Below are 25,796 nucleotides of genomic sequence, written 5' to 3'. Positions count from 1 at the left end.
TATTCTGATAACATTTCAAAATAATTTAAAGGGAAAACTCAAACTTGTCCATCAAATTCTGAAAACTAAAGGTACCTGGAGTAACAGATAAACTTAGGATAAGGGAAACAGAGACTGTTGCTGAACAGATAAATAAATAGCAACTAATGGTGCAAATGAAACTAAATGCATTTGACATAATTTCTGGGAAATAAGGAGATATCATTGCTCTACCTGAACATTTCCACTTGATGCAAATATTAGAAGTATTTGTAATCTGATAAGAATCTATGGTACCCTTTGGCTCATATGCAAGACCTTATAAGTCTTGATGGAAAAGATAAATGCACATTTTCCCTTTTTTATTAACCATTCTTTTTTTCTAGACACTCCTGTGTTCTGCTGTCACACAATCCTAACACTATTATAATAACTGTTGCTAATGATATTAACATTAAAATGTGGGCAAAAAACTTACTTGATCTTTTTTTAAAGATTCGTTTGTTTGTTTGTTTGTTTGTTTGTTTGTTTGTTTGTTTGTTTGAAAGAGAGCAACCAAGAGGAGGGGGAGGAGAGGAGGGAGAGGGACAAGCAGATTCTGCACTGAGAGTGGAGCATGAAGGCGGGGCTCGAACTAATGACCCTGAGATCCTGACCTGAGCAGAAATCAAGAGTCAGACATTCAACTGACTGACACACTTAGGTGCCCCATGATCTTAACTTCTTAATCTATTACAAATCATTTACCCCTAAATATTTATTTAACCCTTTAATATGTTCAATATTTACTTATTACAGTACGAAATTCATAGTGTAAGCCTGATTTCTGTCCAATAAGAAATATCCAATAGATCCATATGTTTAGGTCCTAAATCCCAAAATAAATTTGTTTTTAATTGTAGCTGTCACTTACTGAAAACTTACTGAAAATGGATCAGGGACTATCCTACATACTTCAAACACATTTCATTAACCCCTCTGAACAAGATGAGGCCTAGAGAAATAATTTACCTAAAGGCAAATGTGAATTCAGATTAGAGTGATTAAAAAGTTTAGCACTTAACCCTCGGGGTAATAGCTTCTTTACATTGTCAATCTAAGGTCATTTCCTTTTTCATCAAACTTTGTGGAAAAAAATCTCTGGGACAGAGTCTGGGAAACATGGTCTTTTTTCTAAAACTCCTACCAGGTAATTATAAAACTTTATTATAAAAAATTTTTTTGATTATTACTTTCAGAAATACATGTTAAATATAGGAGACATTCTACCACTCTCCAAATAGCATAATATAAAAACTTGTTTAAAAGTCCCAAAAAGGGGCACCTGGGTGGCTCAGTGGTTGAGCAGCTGCCTTTGGCTCAGGTCGTGATCCTGGAGTCCTGGGATCCGGTCCCACATCGGGCTCCCCACAGGGAACCTGCTTCTCCCTCTGCCTGAGTCTCTGCCTCTGTGTGTCTCTTGTGAATAAATAAAACTTAAAAAAAAAAAAAAAGTTTCAAAAAAGCCAAATCATACAGAGCCAGGATGAAGAGCTTTTATTTCATTTTAAGTGCTATGGGAAGCCATCAGAGAATATTTAAAGCAAAAGAGTTATTACCTATTACAGATTTTTAAAGATCGCTATAAGAAAAAGCTATAGGGCAATGGATTCAATGAAAAAAGAGGGGAGAGAAAGCAGCAGCATTATTTGGTCCCAAAATGAACCACAGTCGGTTCTGAAAAAAACAAAAGTTAATGGTTTAATTAAAGGAATGATACAGCTACCAAAAAGCAAATAAATGGAGATCTAGGGAGGCAGTATACCTAATGGTTAAGATCAAAATTTCAAGAACCAGATTCCCTAGATCCTAACCCACTTCTACTTCTTACTACTTGTGTAATTTTTTTTTAAAGATTTATTTATTTATTCATGAGAGACACACAGAGAGAGAGAAATAGAGGCAGAGATAGGCAGAGGGAGAAACAGGCTCCCTGCAGGGAGCCCACTGCAGAACTTGGAACTGGATCCGGGATCCCAGAATCACGCCCTGAGCAGAAGGTAGATGCTCAATGGCTGAGGCACCCAGGCATCGCACTACTTATGTAATCTTAAAGAGATTATTTAACCTAATACTTCTTTCTCATAGGATTATTGCATGACTTAAATGAAACAGAACATCCAGTTCTTTGCTTAAAATGCAGTAAGCATTCAATTAACTATTAACTATAGCTAATAACGATTAACAAATTGTATATGTGTATGTGTATAAAACTTAGTCAAGAACTCAAGAGAGGACTAAAACTCTACAAAAAGAAGAGGGGAAAATTAAAAATTGAAGTTATAAAGTTGATAAAAAGAAACTTGCAGAACATCCTGTACTAAACAGGCAGTTAAGTATTCAATAAATATTAATGAATGATAATACTACAAATGCTGATGAGTAGGATTACAGATAATTTTTATTTTCACCTTTAGACTCTCATACAATCTTATAATCTGTATGTGAAACTGTGCCATTATATGAAAATCAACTAAAACAAACATTTTTTAAAAATTAAAACGACCCTACACACCATTTCATCATATACCTTTGTATCATAATTCTGTTCCTTTGAGGGGAAAAAATATCCAATGTTCAGTAAAAATAATATGCTATTCAGAATTTGAACATTCCATTACTTTCAGAGTGTAGATTCGGGAGTTTAAGACTGCTGAGTTGGAATCCTATCTTTTACTAGCTCTGTTAGCTTGAAAAAGTTATTAAAGGTCTTTGTGCCTCAGATTCCTCATTTATAAAATGGTAATTACAAAAGTACTCATCTCAAGAAGTCGTTGGACCTCCTACATCTAAAGCACTTACAGTGCTTAATATGTAATAATGTATTATTCTTTTTAGCATAATTATTCTGATATATTAACTCCCTTTATATAAACAACACTTTCCAATATTCTAAGATTCTAAAATCACTATCAAAAGAATTAGTTTCTAGTCCTTTTATATCTATTCAACTATTTTATATTACAAAGAGTTCTCACGCTCAAAACTTTGGGCCTAGGAGGAAATATGAATCAGCTAAGAGTATGTGAAAGAAATACTGTTACTTACTATGTCTCTGAAGACAACTGCCCTAAGCCGATTAATATCCATGTCTTGTAGGAGCTTCTCAAAATCTCTTACTGGAGATATACCACCAGTTACAATGTCCACTGGACTCTATTTAAGACAACAAATATATATATATATACATTACACAGAAATTAAAAAAAAAATTAGCACAGCATTCCAAGTACCAGAAAAAAAAATAAATAATAACTGTAACACTGTTTTTTTCCAGTTTATTTTTCCTACTTACTTCTCTCTTCTTTTTTTGGGTACAGGAATAGAGGTGTGGGTTACAGAAGGAAACCATAAAGGAAAAAACACACTGCACACTAACTCACCAAGTACATGAAATACAAATTGACATATTCAAAGGAAAAGGTATCAAAGACACAAGAAAAGTAAACATTTGGAAAAGTAGACAAGATTAAGTATAAGCAAATCTTTACTGTATATTTAAAGACAAATATTTGAATGCTATGTCCACAGACTAAAATAACTATTTTAGAACCTCTGTCAGATTTATTTAACTTTATGTTGAAATGAACAAATAAATTTAAGATCTTAATCGTAAAGTAAGAGGCACTTTATTTAATTAATTACTCTGTATGCTTACCTTCGCTGCAGATTTCCCCATGGGAATCAAGCTATGCATTGTTTTCTGGCCTCTGACTGTATCTCCTCTAGCTTTCAGCTGTGAATGCTGTTGACACTCTAAACAATTCCTTACTGCCACTGCACACACTGTAGTTTATTTTAAGGAGAAGATTGGGCAAAAAAAGAAAATTTTATTTAAGATTTTGAAACTGATAAAAATCACCTACACAATATGACTTACATAAAGCTTTTATTTGAAAAAGATTACTTTCAGCAAATCCCTAAAATGTCAGGGACATTTAGTCAAATGACTTTGTCACCTGTTTGTTTTCTGACTTTGTTAGCTACTCTATCAGGAACCAGTGCTAAGAGAGAATCATTTCAGGAATCTTAATCAACAGGCTAATGTTTCTTAGATCTCACTTAAGCTAAGCTAGGACAATCTTTTATTAAGGAAAAGATAGGGAAAAAAATAAGGAAAAGATAGGGAAGAACTGAAAGGTAGAAAAAAATATAAAGCAAATCACACTGCCATGAACTTGTCTAGGATAATAACCTTCCATCACCTTCACTAAAGTAAAATAGTTAAAATTTGCATGTTTTTCTTATTATGTATCACTATAGCATGATTTTAATAGAGACTGATAGAGGGTACAGCATTTATAGAAAACATTTACAGTGTCTACATTTAACTGGCTTTCATTAAAACCATATAAAAGGTGGGGACAGAAAAGAGACTCTAATTAATATATAGTCCAAATAATCTCTCTAGTATTATACTAAATGAAATAAGTCAAACTGAGAAAGACAAATATCATATAATCCCACTCATAAATGGAATCTAGGGAAAAAAATAAACAACAAGCATAATCAGGCCTATGAAAACAAGAGCACAACTGATGGTTACCAGAGGAGAGGGTAGTAGGAGGTGGGCAAAATGGGTGAAGGGGAGAGAGAGATTTATAGGCCTCCACGTATGGCATGAGTAAGTCATGGGAATTAAAAGCAGAACATAAGAAATAGTCAATGATACTGTAATAGCAATGTAACTGGACACAGACTAAAATACAAACCTTTCAACTCACTAAGTTGTATACCTGAAACTAATGTAACAATGTGTCAACCATACTCAAAATAATAATAATTTTATCCAGTAGAAACCAGTATGTTTGTAAGCCATGGTATCCCCAAATCTTTAAGATTTGATGTTTCAGTATATTACTACCAGATACTAACCTTTTTTTGTTTCTGACTTTCACAAATACCATACTCAAAATGGTGATCTTTTCTGAGCATAAATCCTATAGCCTTCATGTTATATGTGATTATAAACTATTATAGAGTCTGTAATAGCATTGTTTGCTAACCACTGAAAGAATTATGTAAATTCAAGAATTTGGTTTTAACATTTACAACAACTTAAAATAAGTACTAATTAAATGAATCACCTGTTTAAAAAAAAATAATTACCTCTCTCTATGTCTCCCCAATCAGGTAGTTACTTTCAGAAATTAATTTTTAGGTTTAAATGATGAATTAGGTAATGCAAAAATGATCATGAATTGTGTGACTGCATATAAATCATCTCAATTCCCAATCAAATCAGTAGCTTTCAGGGCATTTGAACTGAACAAGAGTAGAAGAGCAAATTAGGAACAAGATAGCAGGGCAGCCCGGGTGGCTCAGCGGTTTAGAGCCACCTTCAGCCCAGGGTGTGATCCTGGAGACTGGGGATCGAATCCCACATCGGGCTCCCTACATGGAGCCTGCTTCTCCCTCTGCCTGTGTCTCTGCCTCTCTCTCCCTCTCTCTGTGTCTCTCACGAATAAATAAAATTTTTTAAAAAAGGAACAAGATAGCAAACTTCTCTGTGGACTCTAAGTACCAAACTTTACATGGCTAGCAGACAAAGAAGTGAGACAGGAAAGTATTCAGAAAGCTGCAAGAAGAGAACAAAAACTAGGGAAAAGTAGAGAAGGAACATAGTGAGGAAAGGAAGAAAAGAATATAGAATACTACTCTGTCAAAATTAAAATCAGGCCTAGGAAAATAACTTTTGTATTACTTTTGTCCCAGGTTGCATAAATTCCAGTTTTGGTATCGATACACAAAGTTATAAACCATGCCACATTCATCAGTCTCAGTAGTACAAGTTACTCTTACTGTTGCTGTACTGCCTTCTTACCTCCAACCTCAGGAAAGAACAGGCATGAAAAAAACCAGAGATCAAATATTTGGATTATTTACCAAGCTTACCATACTCTATTAAAGAGATCCTGAACAAGTCGTTTCTGAATCTCACTTGCATATAGAAGACATGGTGCTAGGTGAATTATGGAAATGCATGGTGCATGGTGAATTATGGAAATGAGGGAGATAGAGTATTTCCCTCATTTCTGAATTTAATGCTTCAGGACAGTGAAATATTGATAGTGTAGCCATATACTTTTAATTCCCGAAACACACTCTTTATAGAAAAGTGGCAAAGTTGATAAAATGGCATATACAAAATTAACAAAGTCAAATATTTTAATTATATTACTAACAAAATATAAGGAAGTATGTTAAAACTGAAAGAAAGTTAAACTATATTCAAATTCTAACTTCACCAATTATAGCTTTTGGACTTGGAATAAGTTTCCTATTTCTCTGATCTCAAATATCCTCATGATTAAAAGAAAATAATTGCTGGCTCACTGAAAATCTATAATAAAAAATGACAGCAGACAATAAATGATAGTTTTTGCTTTTACACATTCACCGTTTGAATCAAAGCTTTACACCAAATTTCTAAAAATAGTTACATCGAGTTCATTAGAGCATCCTAAGTTTAAAAGTGCTTTGAATAGTACTGAGTAAAAATAATCGTTGCACCAAAAAAGTCTGTTTATGTAACAGCTATTTCTGCTAAAAATGGGAAAGTATTTCATGAACTAATTAGATTTTCCACTTTCAACATTTCCACAGATGCCTTATTTCTGATCTATCTTCACATGGCCATGGTTCCTATTGGTTTTGCTTCCATTTCTTCACCCCCTTCTCCGTAATTGCTTTTCTCCATTTAATAAGCAAATCACTAACAAACTGTTAGTATTTACAAATAGATACAAAAAATCTTCTCCACAGAGAAAAATTATTCTGCTTTACTCAAAGGAAGCCCTGATGACACTAAAAATTCTTGTCATGTATTTTAACTTTTACCTAAGCGAAAACTGCCTTCAGGACAAGGAGATTTAATATTTTTAGGAACTGCTTTAACAAATTACCATATCTTAGTTTGATAAAGGTTGTACTGGAATGATGCTGTTTAGAACCTTGCTACTCAAGTGTGTTTGTAAGAGAACAATTTCAGCATTACCTGGGATTTGTTAGACAATTATAGACCTCACCTCAGACCTATATAACTGCATTTTAACAAGATCCTCTGGAGATTCTTATGTATGAATCATCTTAAAAATTGTGAAGCACTACTTTTGAGCAAAGATCAGAGGAACAGTGGTAATGGTGACCACAATCAACATAGATTTTTCAAAACTCGTCCTTCTAGACAACTTTGTAACTACTACTATAGCATAATACACACATAATCCTCACTCTTTGGAGGTTAAAAAAAAAGGATATGACAAACTGTTTAGCACACATTTTCCACCAACAGGTAAAAGATAATTTTCAATCTAATATGTCAAGATTACTGAAAAATGTTCAAGTAAATTCCTAACTAATGGGCTTTAACATCTCACCTAGTCGGAGACACTGTCGCAAAATTCCACCAGAAGACATATTTTTTTCAGCTTCAATTTCAGTAAAGCCAAGAGAGCTTGCAAATATAAGCACATCCACAAGGCTGATTAGCCTCTGCAAAAATGTCACAGAGGCTTCTATTGAAAGGCCCTGAGTAGGTTCAATATTCTCCAGCTCGTGCTGTTAAGGAAGAAAATTTGACATTTACATGTACATTCTGATCAAAATCCAGTTTTCTTAGATATGTTCCCCCAAAACTCTAAGTTCTATAAAAAGCCATGCTCTCAGATATCTAGTTCAACAGCATGATTTCCTTTTTCATCTAAAAAGAAGGCAATGGAAATGTATGGGTGAGCCACCATCAATCATATTCACTAGCTGACTCATTCCTAAGAAGTCCTTTCATTCCTAGAACAGATTTAAGGTCCTTTCAGGTAACTAAAAGATCCTGTTACATCTGGGTTATAGCACCTATGATACATAATAACCACCACATTCAACTTTTAATCAAGAAAGATGCATAACAATCGTTTTCACACTAATTTATATAGTAAAGTCCTTACTGTAGCCGATGTAGCAGCTGAAAGCAATGGCAGTATACCCCCACAAGCCATGACCATATTGTCCATCACTTGAGAGATGAGATGAATTGTGTTGTGTACAAAGATGACATTATCACTGCTATTCACGAAGTCCATAACTGTCTTTGTTGAATGGCTGTCCAAAGATAAATGATGTTTACTGATAAAGCTAAAGAAAAGAAATCAGTTTGCCTACTTGAGGGGAGGGAGGATAAGAAGGTGCTTTTGCTTCATCTTGAAAGCTGAGGTAATGATAATGATGCAGCAGGAATGTTGGGGATGTACTTCCTCAGAAGATGCAGACCATTCCATATCAGGAGATCCTATCCATGCCCCTTTTCAGTGCTGAAACATATAACACTATTCATCTTGTATACAAAAAGTTGAATTATCCTTAACTGGGAACAAAATTGAGAAGTCATGTAGCAAAAATTAAGAGGTAAATGGTGTTAAATGTGCTATTAAAAATGAATTTTCTATTAACATTTTCTTAGATAATGCTATAAAATGTTTTCAAACAGTGTAAGTGTAGTACACAAATAACAATAAACCAATTAGGCATTTTAAAATCATAAATCATACTACAGATAATCTGAAATATATAGAAGTCTTATACCAAAACTATACTGGAGAATTAGATGTTATACTTAAGGTCTATTTTTTTTTTTTTAGTACTTCTAGTAATAAACCACTTTCGTAGATCTATCTTTTAGGTGAATTATATACTATAAAATATGCTACAGGAAATTTGCAAGCTTTTTAAAAGAAAAAATCTCTGATTTTCAAGTTTTTGTAATTCAGACAGGGTAGCTCATTTTTACATTAGAGAATAAACCCTACCATAGAATTTATATTCTACTTTTTGCCAAATGCCTGAAATTAATTGTAAAATGTTAACTATATAAACTTCTTAAAAAACAAAACCCAGGGTACCTGGGTGGCTTAATCAGTTAAGCATCTGACTATAGATTTGGGCTCAGATCATGATCTCAAGGTTGTGAGATCAAGCCCCATGCTGGGTTCTGCATTGGGCACGGAGCTTAAGATTCTCTATTCCTCTCTCTAAAAAAAAAACAACAAAAAACAAAGACTATACACAAAGTGTGAATAAAGTTTAGTCTACAAACATATAGACAAACCTTCTCCACATCTGTATATCTGTTTCTATTGCAAATAATAGATCGTTGAGCAAACGTTGATGCATTTGAGACCATTTGAACTCAGGAATACGAAACATAGCAGATCTGGAATCCCTCCTTTGTCCATTAACTCTATCTGGTACTATTCCTTGACCTGGTTCCTCCTGCTGCCTTGACACCTAATACAGAAAGTAATAAAATAAGTTCAACTTCAAAGAAGGTATTAATAATACCTTCTTTGCCATTCATCTAACAAATAATCACTAAAGAACTAAATTAAAGAAAAATAAGGATACTATGGAACCAAATTAGAGAACAATTATCAGTGAGTAATAACACTGAAATTTAATACTAAGGAACCAAACTAGAGAAAAATTATCAATAAGTAATAACATTGAAATTTAATACATTAAAGCAAAGTTATCAAAAATGCTAACTACCATAATTCAACAATAACCAGCTTGCAATCATGTTATTATTACCACCAGCAAATGTAGTATTTTATAAAAGAATCAGGAAGTTCTTAGGTTTGAAAATTAGCAGCATGAATGAAAGGCAGTATCTAGATTATAAATTGATTAGAATTAAAAACAAACATGAAGATAACAGAATTAAGAACCAACAAAATGGTTGGTTGAACAGAAGTGGGAAATGACAACATGTAATCAACTAAGTCTCGTGAATCCCTCTGAGATACTAGTAAAGCAGGAAGCTGTACCTCTAGATCTCAGAAAGTCTCCTCCCCTCTTACAAATTAAACAGATCTTATGGTCTGTTTCCACATGGAAGGAATTTTACACTACATACTTTATATATAAAATCATGCACTGGCAGGTAGTTCTGAAGGAAGACAACCCTAGATTTCGCCAGAGATATAATGTACTATTACTGGGTTATCAAATAAAAGGTAAAGGCAAATATTTCCAATATTTGGAAATATATAAAATAGAATAAAATAGAATTTATAAAATAAAATTTATAAAATAGAATTTATTTTATAAAATAAATAGAATTATTTATTTATAATAAAATTATAAAATAGAATTATTTTTATAAAATAGTATTTTATAAAATAAATTTATAAAATAGAATTTTATTTTATAAAATAAAATTTATAAAATAGAATTTATAAAAATAGATTTATTAGAGTCCTAAAGCTTGAAAGTATTAACTTTTGCTGGTGCTGTAGTGAAAATAATAATAAAAGCTGCCATTTAATGAACTCACTAAAATTTTGTGCTAAAGATAACAAATGTAATCTTTACATTCATTGTATTTATATAATTGCGAATAGGCTATGAACCAACTCCAAAGTAAAATAAAATGTAAGTATATACCCTTGCACTACTAATTCAATGCAAATACACTTCAGGAAGACAATAAATATAATCACCTCAAGCACAGGTTGATGAGGTTGAGATGTTTCCATGTTTGTATTGGCCTTCAATTCCAATCTCTCAGTATCTGTAGCAACACTGGAAACATCCAATTTAGCAATCCTCTGCTCAGAAGTGGTAGGAGCCTCAAAGACAGGAGAATCACCAACTACTTTGGTTTCTCTAGCAAAGTTAGTTGTTTTCTTCCCTTCCTGTAGCATCTCCCCAACATCTGATTGTACAGGTGTCTGGGAAACAATAATGTCTGGTGAGGTAGCTGAAGACCCTGATGCTGTCATAGTCAAAATTCCAGAATCTTTGGAATCTTGAGTTTCACTGTCACTTTGCTTCTTACTTACAGATTCTTGCTCTTGAAATACTAATTTGTTGTCATTACTAAGCATGTCCAGTCTTTCACTGGCTTCAGATGCAGCTGGAGACAAACTATCTTCTTGGAGCTCTGTGGGTAGACTGGCTTCCTCAGTAGGACTACTTTCTACCTTCAGTTCTACATAATCATCATCATCTTCCTCTACTATAGACTTATCCAAAAATTCAGGCACCTCTGAGGCATCTTCTTCTGAAGGAGAACTTACTGAAGCAGTTACTTCACTAATAGTCATTATATTTTTGCAACTCATTTTAAAAGAATTAGAGGAAACAGTCTCAGCGTCTATCATATCAGAGGATACTTCCAAATCACCTGTATTAATTGTTTCATTTATCAATGTTTCTTCTAAATGGACTTCATCTAGTAACTCCTGACTTTCTTGGCCAGTTTGCCTTTCTTCATTAGATGTGTTAGGAGTTGGCAGTCCAACGCTGGAGACAGAGTCTACTGAAACTGTCTTCTCAATAGTTGACTTTTCATCACTATTTCTGGTGTTATGTGGAGACACAGGACAAGCCTTCATACTTGTTTGCTGGGATGCTACTGAAACATTAACATCCCTGCTAATGGCAGAGTTGGCTTCAACTGAATTTGAACACTGCCCTATTTGTTCATCAACTTTTCCCTGGTGTTCCCTGAACATACTGGCAAGATTTTCTTTGTGTATTTCAAAAGTGACCTAGATGAAGAACATACAATCAAAATATGCTTTTAAAAAAAGACAGCATATAGAACATAAAATGAAAATATTTAACAACTTTTCAAATAAGTGGTATAATATAATGCAATAATCATCCTAGAATACCCTTATCTTATAAAATAAAAAGTCAACCACAAAAAACAAAATAGTCAAAAATATGATAGCTAGACTTAATGCTAACAAGTAGCAAAGCACTAAGTCACAATAAAAACATCCCTACTTAGCCTATTTTTAAACACATATGAAAAGAACACACTCTACTAACCTCTGTAACTTGTACCAGGATCTAAACATATGCCATTGTGTATCTAAATATATACATTGTGAATGGTTTGTGCACTAAATAATACATTGTTTCAACTGCAATGAAAACCCATTTCCCCATGATTTATCCTCTTCAGGGAATTAAAAAATCAATTAATTGTGTCCACTATTATAGCAGTTTTCCATATATTTAGTAAAAATATTTCTTACTAAGCTAATACATGAAATGAAATGGAAAAAAAAAAAAAAAGAATCCAACCATCCCCAAAGGTCAACCACTATTTTCAAAGTCTAAACTGGTCAAAATAAATATAACCTGAAAGTTCCAAGTCATCCATCCATCCATCCATTCCACTTCCATGTGAGTGACTACCATGTAACTGGCAGTGCGAACATCTTATATTATTAGCCTTATACCCCTTTACCTTGATAATTGTCTTATCAAGGATTACTTTAGGGACCATTATGTGATTGCCACTGGTGTTATAACAGGAAGTGTTAAAAAAAAAAAAAGAAGTGTAATGCATGCAGAAACTATAGGCATAATTAATAGTTTACCAATGCTAGAACTGTTTGTTCCTGTAGCCTACATTATTATAACATATATGGTAAATTGAACCTTTAGTCAACAAAGCTTTATTGAACCCTAGTATGGGAGGATGGTAATAAATGACAACAAAAGATAATTTGTGCACAAAGGTCTATATGCCTTTTTGAATCATAGGCATGTACACATATGGGTAAAAGGCAAACAAATGTATAAATAATGCATTATGCTAACATTTTTTCTATAGCTTATTTACTAGCCCTTACTCGGAGTATTTACAGTATGCTCATGCCCATAATGAGATACAGCTCAAAATAAAAATGTTTAGGAAATAAACATTTTCCTAATTGTATACATTTGGGAAACTTTTTTTTTTAAAGATTTTATTTATTTATTCATGAGAGACACAGAGAGACAGAGAGGCAGAGGCACAGACAGAGGGAGAAGGAGGCTCCATACAGGGAGCCCGATGTAGGACTTGATCCTGTGACCCTGGGATCACGCCCTGAGCCGAAGGCAGACGCTCAACCGCTGAGCCACCCAGGCATCCCAGGAAACTTTTTTGAATATTTCAAAATGAAATGCATATGCTCCATATTAAAGAGTAAAATAGCACAGTAAACATCAACAAAATATCAATATCTTTTATAACCAGAAAGCGAATATTTTCTTGAAACAAGTTGGTTGGTTGGTTGGTTGTTTTTTATCAAGGCTCTACACCCAGTGTGAGGCTTGAACTCACAACCCTGAGATTAACAGTCACACGCTCTACCAGAACTAAATTATTTTAATTGACCAAATCCTCAGTACTTATTCAGCAAAACTGACTGAACATCCAAACATGCCAAGCACTGTGTGATAAAACAACACAATGTTCCTGCCTTCATGGAACTTCTATTCTAATGAAAGAACCTGAAAATAAACTTACAAAAAATAAGATAATGTCAAGTAATAGTAAGAACTTTGAAAAGGAATAAAGAGAGTAACTGAAGATGACAGTCTAGGTGGGAGGGTGTGTTTAACCAGAATAACTGAGAAAGGTCTCTAAGGATATTACACTGAATAGAAACAGGAATAAAGTGAGAGAGCAACTTATATGAATATCAAAAGGAAAAGAATTCACGAAGGAGGAAAAACAAATGCAAAATTCCTGGTAGCCAAAATGGCTAGATATGTTTGAGGAACAATAAACCAGTAGAAAGAGAACTGTACATGATAAGGTCACAGAGGTAGACATTGGCAAGATTATGGTTATAGAGAATTGTAGACTATATTAAAGACTTTGAATTTTATTCTGAGTGTAAGAGAGCCATTCAAAAATCTTGAGTATGGGATCCCTGGGTGGCGCAGTGGTTTAGCGCCTGCCTTTGGCTCAGGGCGCGATCCTGGAGACCCGGGATCGAATCCCACGTCGGGCTCCCGGTGCATGAAGCCTGCTTCTCCCCCTGCCTGTGTCTCTGCCTCTCTCTCTCTCTCTCTCTGTGACTATCATAAATAAATAAAAATTAAAAAAAAAAAAAGTCTTGAGTAAAAGGAAGACATGATCTGATTTCTTAATGTCATTTAGTCTATTTGGAAAACTGACTTTATGGGAGATCATTTCTACACTGATATGGTTATTATTGTCTAAGAAAGGCAAGTATCATACTACAAAACCTCACAGTAATTTTGAAAATAGGATGATCCTTTATTTCAACAACAGTGTATAAGTTTAGTTTTCAATAATAATTTGCTTTGATTTTTTTCCAAATTAAGAGTTTTTAAATTTTTATTATAAAATATATCAATAAACATAAATATATATAAATTTATATATTCAGATTAAAGAATAATCTTTTTAAAAACTATATACCTACTACCCATTTCAAGAAATGGAACAGGATGGCACTTGGCATGAATAAGGTATAGGAAGTAGACTACTTTGTATTTTCCAATTCTCACCACAGTCTACCTCTACTCTCAGAAGTAGATCAAAAGCAGACCACTTTTTCAAGGAGTAAAGTAAGAATGTTCAAGTAACCCAGGTAGCAGGACGAGAAGAGACAGCACAAACTGAATCAGTGCATGGTCAAGACAAGTGAAGTAGTTTCAAGAACATGGGCCCATCGCATAGACAAAATTTGTTCTCATGTTTTTTAAAAAAATGTCATAAAGGTAGCTGACATTTCATTAACAGTAGCTTCCCTCTATATCTGTCTCTGAAGTAAAACTGCTCCAATTTAGAAGGACTAACATGTCTACTACACAGCTGCCATTGTGGGATCTCCTTTTACCATTTTCCTGGAGATTCCTTCTTATATCTCTTCTATGTTGCCTCTCCTTTTTCTTATGTCCCATATCTTTCTCTTGTTTCATTCTCTCCTTTTGGTGTTGTGTGTCCTCTAGTACCTTCTTGAAAAAGGGTATATATAAACTAAATTTTTGAGATCTGAAAACATGAATTTTACTTCATACATGGTTAATAGATTGATTATAAAACCATAGGTTTGAAAGCATTTAACCTTAGAATTTGAAAAGAATTTATTCATTGCTTATTTCTGTGCTTATTGTTGGGGAGTCTGAGACTATTCTGAGTCCTGATCCTTTATATGACCTATTTTGTTCCCTGTCAAATCTTATAAAAATATCTTTGGCTCCTAGTATTTTCAAATTTCACAATGATTCTCAACATAGGTCTATTTTCACCCACTGTATTAAATGTCTACTGGGCCCTTCCAATCTAGCAATAAATATCCCTGGTTCTGGGAAATTTTCTTGAATCAATTAATTTATACCTTTGTTCCCTTTTTCACCTATTCTGACTTGCTGTGATTAATATCTCTTGATGGTACACTGAATAGTCCTCTAATTTTTTTTTCCATTTCTCTATTTTCCATGCTTTTGTCTTTTGGTTCTACTACGGGGAGATTTCCTCAACTAACCCTTGAACATGTTTTTCATTTCTCCTATGTGACTCTGGGCTAGTCACGACTTTCCTGCGGCACATATTTTTCCTCTCTAAAGTGAGTATAAGGATATCACAATCCCAGTGTTTGAGTCATATTACAAAGCGGTAGTGATCAAAACAGTACAGTACCGGCACAAAAGTAGACACAGAGATCAATGGAATAGAATTGAAAATTAAGAGGGGAACCTACAACTATATGGTCAATTAATCTTTGACAAAGCAGGCAAGAATATGCAATGGGGGGGGGGGAATGTCTCTTCAACAAACAGTGTTAGGGAAACTAGAGAGCAACATGCAAAAGAATGAAACTGGACCACTTTCTTATACCAAACACAAAAATAAATTCAAAATGGATTAAAGACCTAAATGTAAGACCTAAAACCATAACAATCCTAGAGGAGAACACATACGTTGTCTGACACTAGCTATAGCACTTCTTTCTAGATATGTCTCCTGAAGCAAGGGAAACAAAAGAAAAAATAAACTATTGGGACTTCATCAAAATAAAAAGCTTCTACAAAGCAAAGGAAACAATAAAACTAAAAGGCAACCTACAAAATGGGAGAAGATATTTGCAAATGACATATCAGATAAAGGGTTAGCATCCAAAATATATAAAGAACTTATACAACTCAACAATCAAAAAAATAATCCATTTAAAAAATGGGCAGAAGACATGAATAGACATTTCTCCAAAGAAGATGCAGAAATGGCTAATAGACACATGAAAAGATGCTCAAAATCTCATCATGGAAATATAGATCAAAACTACAAAGAGACGGGTGCCTAGGCGGCTCAGTCAGTTAAGCAGCTGCCTTTGGCTCAGGTCACGATCACAGGGTCCTTGGATTGAGCACCATGTCATGGTTCCCTGCTAGTCTGCTGCTCCCTTTGCCCCCTTACTCATGCTCATTCTCTCAAATAAATAAAATCTTTTTTAAAAATTAAAAACTACAATGAGATATTACCTCACACCTGTCAGAATAACTAAACAACACAGGAAACAACAGGTGTTGGCAAGAATTTTAATTTTAAAAGGGGAACCCTTTTATACTGTTAGTTGTAATACAAACTAATATATAGCCCCCTTTGGAAAACCATATGGATGTTCCTCACATAGAACCACCCTATGATCCAGCAATTGCACTGTAAAGGTATTTACCTAAAGAATACAGAAATACTAACTCAAAAGGATACAGGCAGCAGGTGTTTATAGCAACATTATCTAGAATGGGTAAACTATGGAAAGAGCCCAAGTGTCCATCAACTGATGAATGCATAAAAATGTGGTATATATTACAATGGAATACTACTCAGCCATAAAAAGAATAAAATCTTGCAATTTACAACAATGTGGATACCATTAGAGACTACTTAGGGAAATAAGTCAGAGAAAGACAAACATCATATGATTTTACTCACATAGATTTTAAGGGGAAAAAAAACAAAAGGAAAATAAAGAGGCAAACCAAGAAACAGAATCTCTTATTTTTTTTAAAGATTTTATTTATTCATGAGAGACAGAGAGAAAGAGAGGCAGAGACACAGGCAGAGGAAGAAGCAGGCTCCATGCAGGGAGCCCGACGTGGGACTCGATCCTGAGACTCCAGGATCATGCCCTAGGCTGAAGGCAGGCGCTTCCACTGAGCCACCCAGGTATCCCAAGACTCTCTTATTTTTATAAAGATTTTATTTACTTATTTATTTGAGAGTGAGAGAAAATGAGTGGGGGAGGGTCAAAGGGAGAGGAACAAGCAGACTCCCCACTGAAAAGAAAGCCCTGCGTGGGATCCCTGGGTGGTGCAGCGGTTTGGCGCTTGCCTTTGGCCCAGGGCACGATCCTGGAGACCCGGGATCGAATCCCACGTCGGGCTCCCGGTACATGGAGCCTGCTTCTCCCTCTGCCTGTGTCTCTGCCTCTCTCTCTCTCTCTCTCTCTCTCTCTCTCTCTGTGACTATCATAAATAAATAAAAATTAAAAAAAAAAAAAAAAAAAGAAAGCCCTGCATAAGGCTCAATCCCAGGACCCCAGGATCATGATCGGAGAAGAAAGACATTTACCCAAGCCCCAAAACAGGTTAAAAAGGTGATAGGGACTAAGGAGTACACTTGTGATGAGCACTAGATGGTCATCCAGTGAGCAACACTTCCACGGGGGAGTGCTGAATCACTATATTGTACACCTGAAACTAATATTACACTGTATGTTAACTAATTTGAATTTAAATAAAAACTTTAAAAAAAAAACAAATAGAGGTTTCAGCACTACAGACTTAAAAACAAATAAGACCTGTAGCTCCCAAATAAAAGATGTTAAGGGCAAATATAAAAATAAATTCAAAATATAGAATTTCTTATATACAAAATGCCGAAAGATTTTTTTAATGTAAGGATCAACCTTGTAGAAAATAAAAGGGGCATATCCTGGGGAGAAAGGTAGTATATGCATGAACCACCAAAGATAAATACACAATAATAGGCTGGGAAATTTTCTAAAGCCCATTCTCAGAGTCAGTAGCTAGAAAAGACAATTTTTGGCAATAAGTTTGGAAAAAGACCCAAAAGTTGGTCTCACTACAGTCAAACAATGGGCCTAAATGTTGACTGGTATACTATTCTAAATGTATGCTATTTTCCACTGCTTTGCTGGTCACCAAGGTATAAAAAGATCTACCAGCAATCATGCTGTTGAAACAGATGTGCATCTAGCAAATTGCCCTATATAACAAAGTCATGTTCTTTCAGTCAAAATTTATTACAATATTACAGGTTAACAGCAGTCATAAGATGGGCTGCCTAAAAACAGAAGAGTTTTCTATTCTCAGGAAATATAAATAATAACTCAAGACAAATGAATATCCAAATAAGTTAGTCAGAATATGTCAGGATGATCACAGACACGTGAATATAACTTTGCATCAATTAAATATTAAAAAAGAAAGAAGAGAGGCATTAATTGAAAACAATCATAAATGTCTTACTAGTGTTGAATATATTCTAAGTTAGTATCCCAAAGTACCAAGTTATACAGACTGAGAGAACCACTGTAAACATCTGGAAAAACACATAATAATCAACAAAGTGGAGGTATCAAAATGTAAATAAACAATAAAACTTTTAATGATTAAAACTAAAAATAAATCCAGGAGCGCCTTAGTTAATTAAGCATCCAACTCTTGATTTTGGCTCAGGTCATTAACCCGACATACTGGGAAGGAGCCCTGCTTCAGGCTCTGCACTCAGCAAGGGTTTCCTTAGATTCTCCCTCTCCCTCTTCCTTTGCACTTCCTCCTGCTTGTGCCTCCCCCTGCTTGCACGTGTGAGAGACTTTTAACTATGGGAAACAAACTGAGGGTTGCTGGAGGGGAGGGGGTAACTGGGTGAAAGGCATTACTGAGGGCACGTGATGTGATGAGCACTGGGAGTTATATGCAACTGATAAATTACTGAACTCTACATCTAAAACAAATTATGTAGGATACGTTGGCTGATTGAACTTTTAAAATATTAAAAATAAATTCAAATAACAAATAAGCTGAAATTTGGATAATTAGAGTAAGGATAAAGTTTCATCTTATGGCAAGCCCAACAGTGATATTCCTTAATGGGGGGGGGGGGGGGGGGACGATGCTGCCCAACGTAGGGGCATATGTATGTTCAACTAACATACATATTACAAAAGAAAGTTATTGTAATCCATCCCAAAACTAAGTATTTTCTTATACTGAGAATTGTTTTAAACAATAAAGGAAACAGACTGAAAAGTTAAACCTACATTACTGCCTCTATGAAACCCATTCAGTGTATTAAAACAGTACAGTAAAATACCAAACCCTATGACTATCTTTACCCAACATATCTTTAAGATGAATGTCAATTGTCATCTTAAAATGATACACAACAACAGGAATTTAATGCAAATTTTGAAACCTACACAAATATATGTAAGTAATTATATATTTTGAGTTATTTGGTAACAGGTATAAACTTAGAAAAAAATTTGCAAAATGAAAACCGTCCTGAACAAAAGCATTCACAGTCTTATATTAATGCTTTTAAGGTTACTAACATAGTGGTCTCAGCTAAACGAAACTCTGATACCTCACTGTATCCATAGTACATAGAGGAGTACCCCATCACCCTTAACCCAGGTTTCACTTCCCAGTTTCAGTTACCCATGGTCAACTGTAATCTAAAAATATTAAATGGGAAATTTCAGAAATAAACAATTCATGGTATTCAAATCCTGTGCCCTTCTGAGTAGCATCATATACCATCCCACTCCATCCCACTCGGGATATGAATCATCCCTTTGTCTAGCATGTCCACGTTATATGTACTGCCCACTAGCCACTCATAGCCATCTCAGTTATCAGATCTAATGTCATAGTACATGTGTTCAAGTGACCCTTATTTCATTTAATAATGGTTCCAAAGCACAAGATTTGTGATACTGGCAATTCATATATGCCAAAGAAAAGCCATAAAATCCTTCTTAAGTAAAAATGTAGAAGTTTTCAACTTATTAAAAGGAAAAGAAAAAACTCATATGCTGAGGTTGCTAAGATCTACAGTAAAAATCTACTATCTGTGCAATTATGATGCGGGGGAAAAATGTGCTAGTTTTGCTGTCCCACCTCAGACTACAAAAGCTATGGCCATTGTGTGGCTCAGTCAGTAGAGCATGTGATTCTTGATATCAGGGTCTTGAGTTTAAGTGCCATGATGGGTGTAGAGATTAAAAACTATATAGAGTGGCTGGGAACTTAAAAACAAACAAACAAACAAATAAATAATTTTAAGAAAAAAAATTTTTAAAAAGGGAAAGGACACCATCCAATGCAAGTCTTCAACTGCAGTGAAACTGGGTTCTTCTAGAAGATGTCCAAAAGCACCTACATTCATAAAAATGCAAAGAAGGCATCAGGGCATAAGACATGGGAGCACAGATTAACACTGGTACTATGTGGCAACATTCCAGGGCATATAATGAAGTCAGACATAGTGTACAGAGTTAAGAACTCACATGCTCTCAAAAATAAAAATGAAAATTATCTGCCCATGTTTTGACAACATAATCAAAAACCATGGGTGTCAACCATCTTGTTAATGAAATGGCTTTACCAATGCTTCAACCCAGAAGTGAAAAAAATACTTGGAAGAAGAAGGATTAGAATTTAAAGTCAAGACAATGCACCTGACCAACTTGAAACCTGAATTTTGGTATGATAATGAAAATGTTAAGGTTACATTTTTACCTCTAAATATAACCTCATTGCTTCAGTCCCTTGACCAGGGACATCATTTGGTTTGTTAGGGCCACATACATCCATCTGGTATCTGATTACATTTCATCAGCAACTGATGAAGACCCTAATCTGGACATAATGCAATGCTGGAAATCATTCATTATTCCTGATGCAATGACACTCATCAAAGCTTAAGTGGATGAATTAAAACCTGCAGAACTGCAAATGCCTGCTAGAACTTATTAAGTCATGAATGATTTTAAGGGCTTCCCAGGACTGATGGAGAAGTGAGGAAAATCATTCATTCAGCAAGTGGAGAGGATTGGCTGAAATGATGAAAGCCACTGAGAAGTGCTAACAAATGAGGAATTGGAAAAACTTGTTGAATCATCTACAGAGGTAGGAGAAGAAATGGAAGGAGAACCAGCAATGTGGACATACAGAAACTTGCCTAAGTATTTCAAATGACACAAACACAGAAGGATAAAATTATGAAATATGATCCTCAGAAGGAATGGAGCATTTAAGTCACACATCTGATCACCAAAGGATTACAACTTCTGCAGCAACACTTAGATGCATTAAAGTCAACAACTTCCCATTACAATGTTCTTCCAAAAGGTTTTTTTGCAAAAACCAATCTTCCAACGATCAAGGCTCCCCAAACATTGACATAGTGTGCTCCTGACTTCCAACCACCAACGTGGCTATGGCTCAATGATCCAGGATCACCTGCAGCAGATTGTTCTACTTCTGATGTACTGTCACAAGGTCAACAGAAGCCCTAAAGCTATATCACAATGCCTTCATCTATATACCTCACTTCATCTCATCACATAGGCATCTTATCATCTCACATCAACACAGGAAGACGAAAGAGGAGTACAGTAGATATTTTGAGAAAGACCATGTTCACATAACTTTTATTACATATACTGTTATACTTGTTCTATTTTATAATTAAATATTGTTTTTAATCTCCGCCTGTGCCTAATTTATAAATAAAACTTTATCATAGGTATATATGTATAGGAAAAAACACATTCATACAGAGTTTGGTACTATACATAGTTAAAGGTATCCACTGGGGGTCTTGAAACAAAAATATTCCCTAAGGATAAGGGGGAACTAGTGTAGCACATTATATAGAACTGACCTCTCTACTGGTCAAAATCAATTATGAGGAATTTGTTGTATTTCTATTGCCTTATTCAGAAAGAATACAAGACACATATTTTTGTTATCACAAATTATCTTGTACAGATCTGTTTTCATGATGCTCTTGCTAGTATTCACTTATTATAACTTAAGTACACCTAAATTGACTATCAGCACAATCTTTTTTTTTTAATTTTTTTTTATTTATTTATGATAGTCACACACAGGGAGAGAGAGAGGCAGAGACACAGGCAGAGGGAGAAGCAGGCTCCATGCACCGGGAGCCGGACGTGGGATTCGATCCCGGGTCTCCAGGATCGCGCCCTGGGCCAAAGGCAGGCGCTAAACCGCTGCGCCACCCAGGGATCCCCAGCACAATCTTTCAACCATTTGATATGAGACTTTTCATTCTAAAGGTGAAGTGCAATTCTGTGTAATATATTTCTTTGTCATATTCCATCTATATTCATGACCAGCAGACAAACTTTCAACTAGCCATTTAAAAAGATAGATTAGGGGCACCTGGCTGGCTCAGTCAAAAGAGTGTAGTACTCTTGATCTCAGGGTTGTGAGTTCAAGCCTCACATTGGGTGCAGAGATTATTTAAATAAACTTTTTTAAAAATATATAATTAAAAAAATAGGTTAAAAGATATCATTTAATGTTAAAATTTCAAGAGCAAATGATGGTTTATATAATACACATTTCAGGAGCACCTAAGTGGCTCAGTAGGTTACGCATCAGATTCTTGATCTCAGCTCAAGTGTTGATCTCAGCTCAGGTGTTGATCTCAGAGCTATGAGTTCAAGACTCATCATGCTGGGCTCCACACGGAGTGTAGAGCCTTCTTTAAAAAAAATAGCAATAATAATATACATTTCAATTCAAAGCAATGTACATTTTCTAAAGTACATCCTGAAGGTGCCACAGTGTATATCTTTATTACAGATTTGTAGTCAAATCTGTTCTAAGTAGTGCTATGTATTTCCTAAGCAAACCAACTTGTTTACTCTTTCTTCTATAAAATACTCTTTCTTCTATAAATACTAGAAATTCTAATTCTGAATTTGATTTTGAAATTTCTCTTTAATTTACTCCAATACTCTAAAAGCTAAATGGCAACTAAGCAATTATCACTGCTGTTATCTTTTTTGATACTGTTTTTCCTAAAGGTATTTGTGACTGATAATTCCTAATTAATTACCAGATATTGTTCTAAATTACCCAGCTAAAAGACTAGTCATTAATCTTCACAATCATTTGATAGCTAATCTATAGCTATTTGTAATGTCTGGAAAGACTTATATAAACTACTAAAGTTAAAGATACTCATGAGCTAATAAATACATTTATTTTGCCATTACTTTCAGCTTAATTAGCTTTCAAATTTACTAAATTTAGTAATTAGGAGATAAAATATGAATATAAAACATCAAGAGATTAACATTAATCCATATAATTTAAAAATATGTTTATATTACTAATTAGGAGATAAAAGATGAATATAAAACATCAAGAGATTAACATTAATCCACATATTTAAAATATATATTTATATACTTATTTATATATTTAATCCACATATAAAAAATGGAGACTTTTAAATGTTAGGCAAAGTTTGGGAACTGGCTTTCTTTTTCAAGCAAATGCATCTTTTCACTGTATGTCATTTCCTATGGAAAAATATCAGCTGAGTATGACACACTAACTTTCTCATTCTTAGGTTGCCAACATTTCATAGTTGATACATAAGAGAGCTTTAAAAATAACTGAATCTTCCTATATAGGATATCAATCAGCATAGTTCAAAATGATCACTCCACACAGCAGATCTTTTATAGAGGTTCTAATCCCACAGCCTGCAACAACAATTGTATAAGGTAACAGATACAATAGTCAAGTTATTAATATTTATAATGTTGTAAATGCGTCTTGGTTAGAAATCTGAATATTCTGGTTAAACCTAATTTCTTAAATGTTACCTTAATACAATCTTAATGGAGGAGTACCAAACATAAGACCTAGGCTATCCTAAGAAAAGTACTAAAAGAACATTACTTTTTAAAAAAAATTTTTTTAAGTTCCACATCCAGCAATGAGCCCAACTTGAGGCTTAAACTCATGACCCTGATATTGAGACCTGAGCTGTAATCAAAAGTCAGACCAGTCTGTCTGCTGGTCACAAATATAAATGTAATATGACACCTAACTGAGCCACCTAGTCATCCCATAAAAAAAATATTTTAAGTTTCGTAACAAAGAGAAATAATCCTATGAGGAAAACAAGCCCAATACATAATATGCACTATATATTCATCACATAATAAATTTAAAAGCATTAATAGCATATTAATAGCATATTTTGAATAGCATATTTTGATAGGATTCATAATGCACTACTGCAAAATATGGCACATTGGCATATTGATTATTTTAAGATGAAGGAATCTGAGAAGAAGGTGGAAGGGGAACTCTCTAATCTCTCCATCCTCCCCTGAAGTAGATCATAGGAACAGGAGGTGCTAGGACTCTCTTATCTTCCCCCATTCTCCTCCCTCTTCTAGCCTCCCATGTGAGAGGTACCCCCCCTAACCCCCAGAGGAAAGGAGCATTCCTTATGCTAAAAAGAATCCAAATGAATAGGTCTTGCTAATTTCCCTCCAGTTTACTACCCTTAGTTCATACCCTCTGTCCTATCACGTTATTCCATGACTTTCCACTCTTCATCAAACCACTACAAAACACTCAGGCTTAACCCTTTCTTTGAGTCTTTTATGTTCTTATAAAGGCTTCCATGTAACATAAAACATTAAATAAACACATACACTTTTTTTCTGTGAGTCTCTATTTGTCATTTTAATTTTCAGGCCCAGAGAGGGACCCTTAGACAGTCAAGTAAGAGCTTTTCCTCCCCGACAATTCACATTTTTATTTTTATTTTATTTTATTTTATTTTATTTTATTTTTATTATTTATTTATTTATTTATTTATTTATTTACTTACTTACTTACTTACTTACTTATTTCATGAGAGACACACAGAGAGAGGCAGACACACAGGCAGAGGGAGAAGCAGGCTCCACGCAGGGTGCCCGATCTTGGGTCTCCAGGATCATGCCCCGGGCTGAAGGCAGTGTTAAACCGCTGAGCCACCCAAGCTGCCTAATTCACATGATTCAGATAGAAAACAGTATGTAGGGGCACCTTGATGGTGTAGTCAATTGAGCCTCTCACTCTTAGTTTCAGCTCAGATTGTGATCTCAAGGTTGTGAGACTGAGACTCATGACAAACTCTGCACTAAGTGCAGTTCAGATTTTCTCTCCCTTTCCCTCTGCCCTCCCACTCATGCTCTCTAATAAATCAACCAATCTTTAAAAAAAAAAAAAAGTATGTAATATAAGTTTCCCTCCTACCACACTGGTCCTTACCTGCACAATTCCCCCAACAATCAGTTCACCAGTTATTAAATGGTACTGGTACCAAGTGGTATCACCAGTACCTTCTCAGAGTATTTTCTTGCATATACACACAAACATAAATTCTCATTTTCCTACTGGTTTTACTAATATACACTATGCACTGTTCCATACTTTCTTTTATCACTTATATCTTGGTGAACTATCTCAAAATAGTTTTAATTTGCAGTCCTTACAAATGGGTAAGTTGAGCCTCTTTTTTTACGTACTTAAAGTAATTTTTTTTAGAGAGAAAGACAGTGTGCACACTGGGAGGGGGATAGAGGAAGACAGAGAGAGAGAATCCACAACTAGTGCAGAGCCTGACTCTTGATCTCACAACCTCATGCCCTGAGCCAAAATCAAGACTTGGGACACTTAACCAACTGAACCATCCAAGTGTCCCTTTAGTAATTTTTTAGTAATTTTTTTTACCTTAGTTTTCTATGGTTTGATCATGTCTTTTGTCCATTTTTGTATTGGGCTTTCTTTTCTAGATTTTTCTAGGAAGACCTTATATGTTAGTAATGTTACCTTTGTTGTGGTTCTAAATAATTTTTTCCAATTTGTCATATGCCTTTTGACCTTGA

General features: G+C 34.6%; 1 protein-coding gene across 1 annotated transcript in view; it reads right to left on the bottom strand.

The window, feature by feature from the left end:
- LRBA (LPS responsive beige-like anchor protein) overlaps positions 1–25,796 on the bottom strand; it is a 730,439-nt gene that overhangs the window by 539,198 nt on the left and 165,445 nt on the right. The window contains 6 exon segments of the mRNA XM_041738215.1: positions 3,067–3,174; positions 3,677–3,804; positions 7,398–7,578; positions 7,962–8,115; positions 9,119–9,297; positions 10,512–11,564. Coding sequence (XP_041594149.1) covers positions 3,067–3,174; positions 3,677–3,804; positions 7,398–7,578; positions 7,962–8,115; positions 9,119–9,297; positions 10,512–11,564 — 1,803 coding nt within the window.

Source organism: Vulpes lagopus, chromosome 23 (genome assembly GCF_018345385.1).
Source record: "Vulpes lagopus strain Blue_001 chromosome 23, ASM1834538v1, whole genome shotgun sequence".
Taxonomy (NCBI): domain Eukaryota; kingdom Metazoa; phylum Chordata; class Mammalia; order Carnivora; family Canidae; genus Vulpes; species Vulpes lagopus.
The sequence above is the reverse complement of the archived record's forward strand: the minus strand, read 5'-3'. Positions and strand labels throughout refer to the sequence as shown.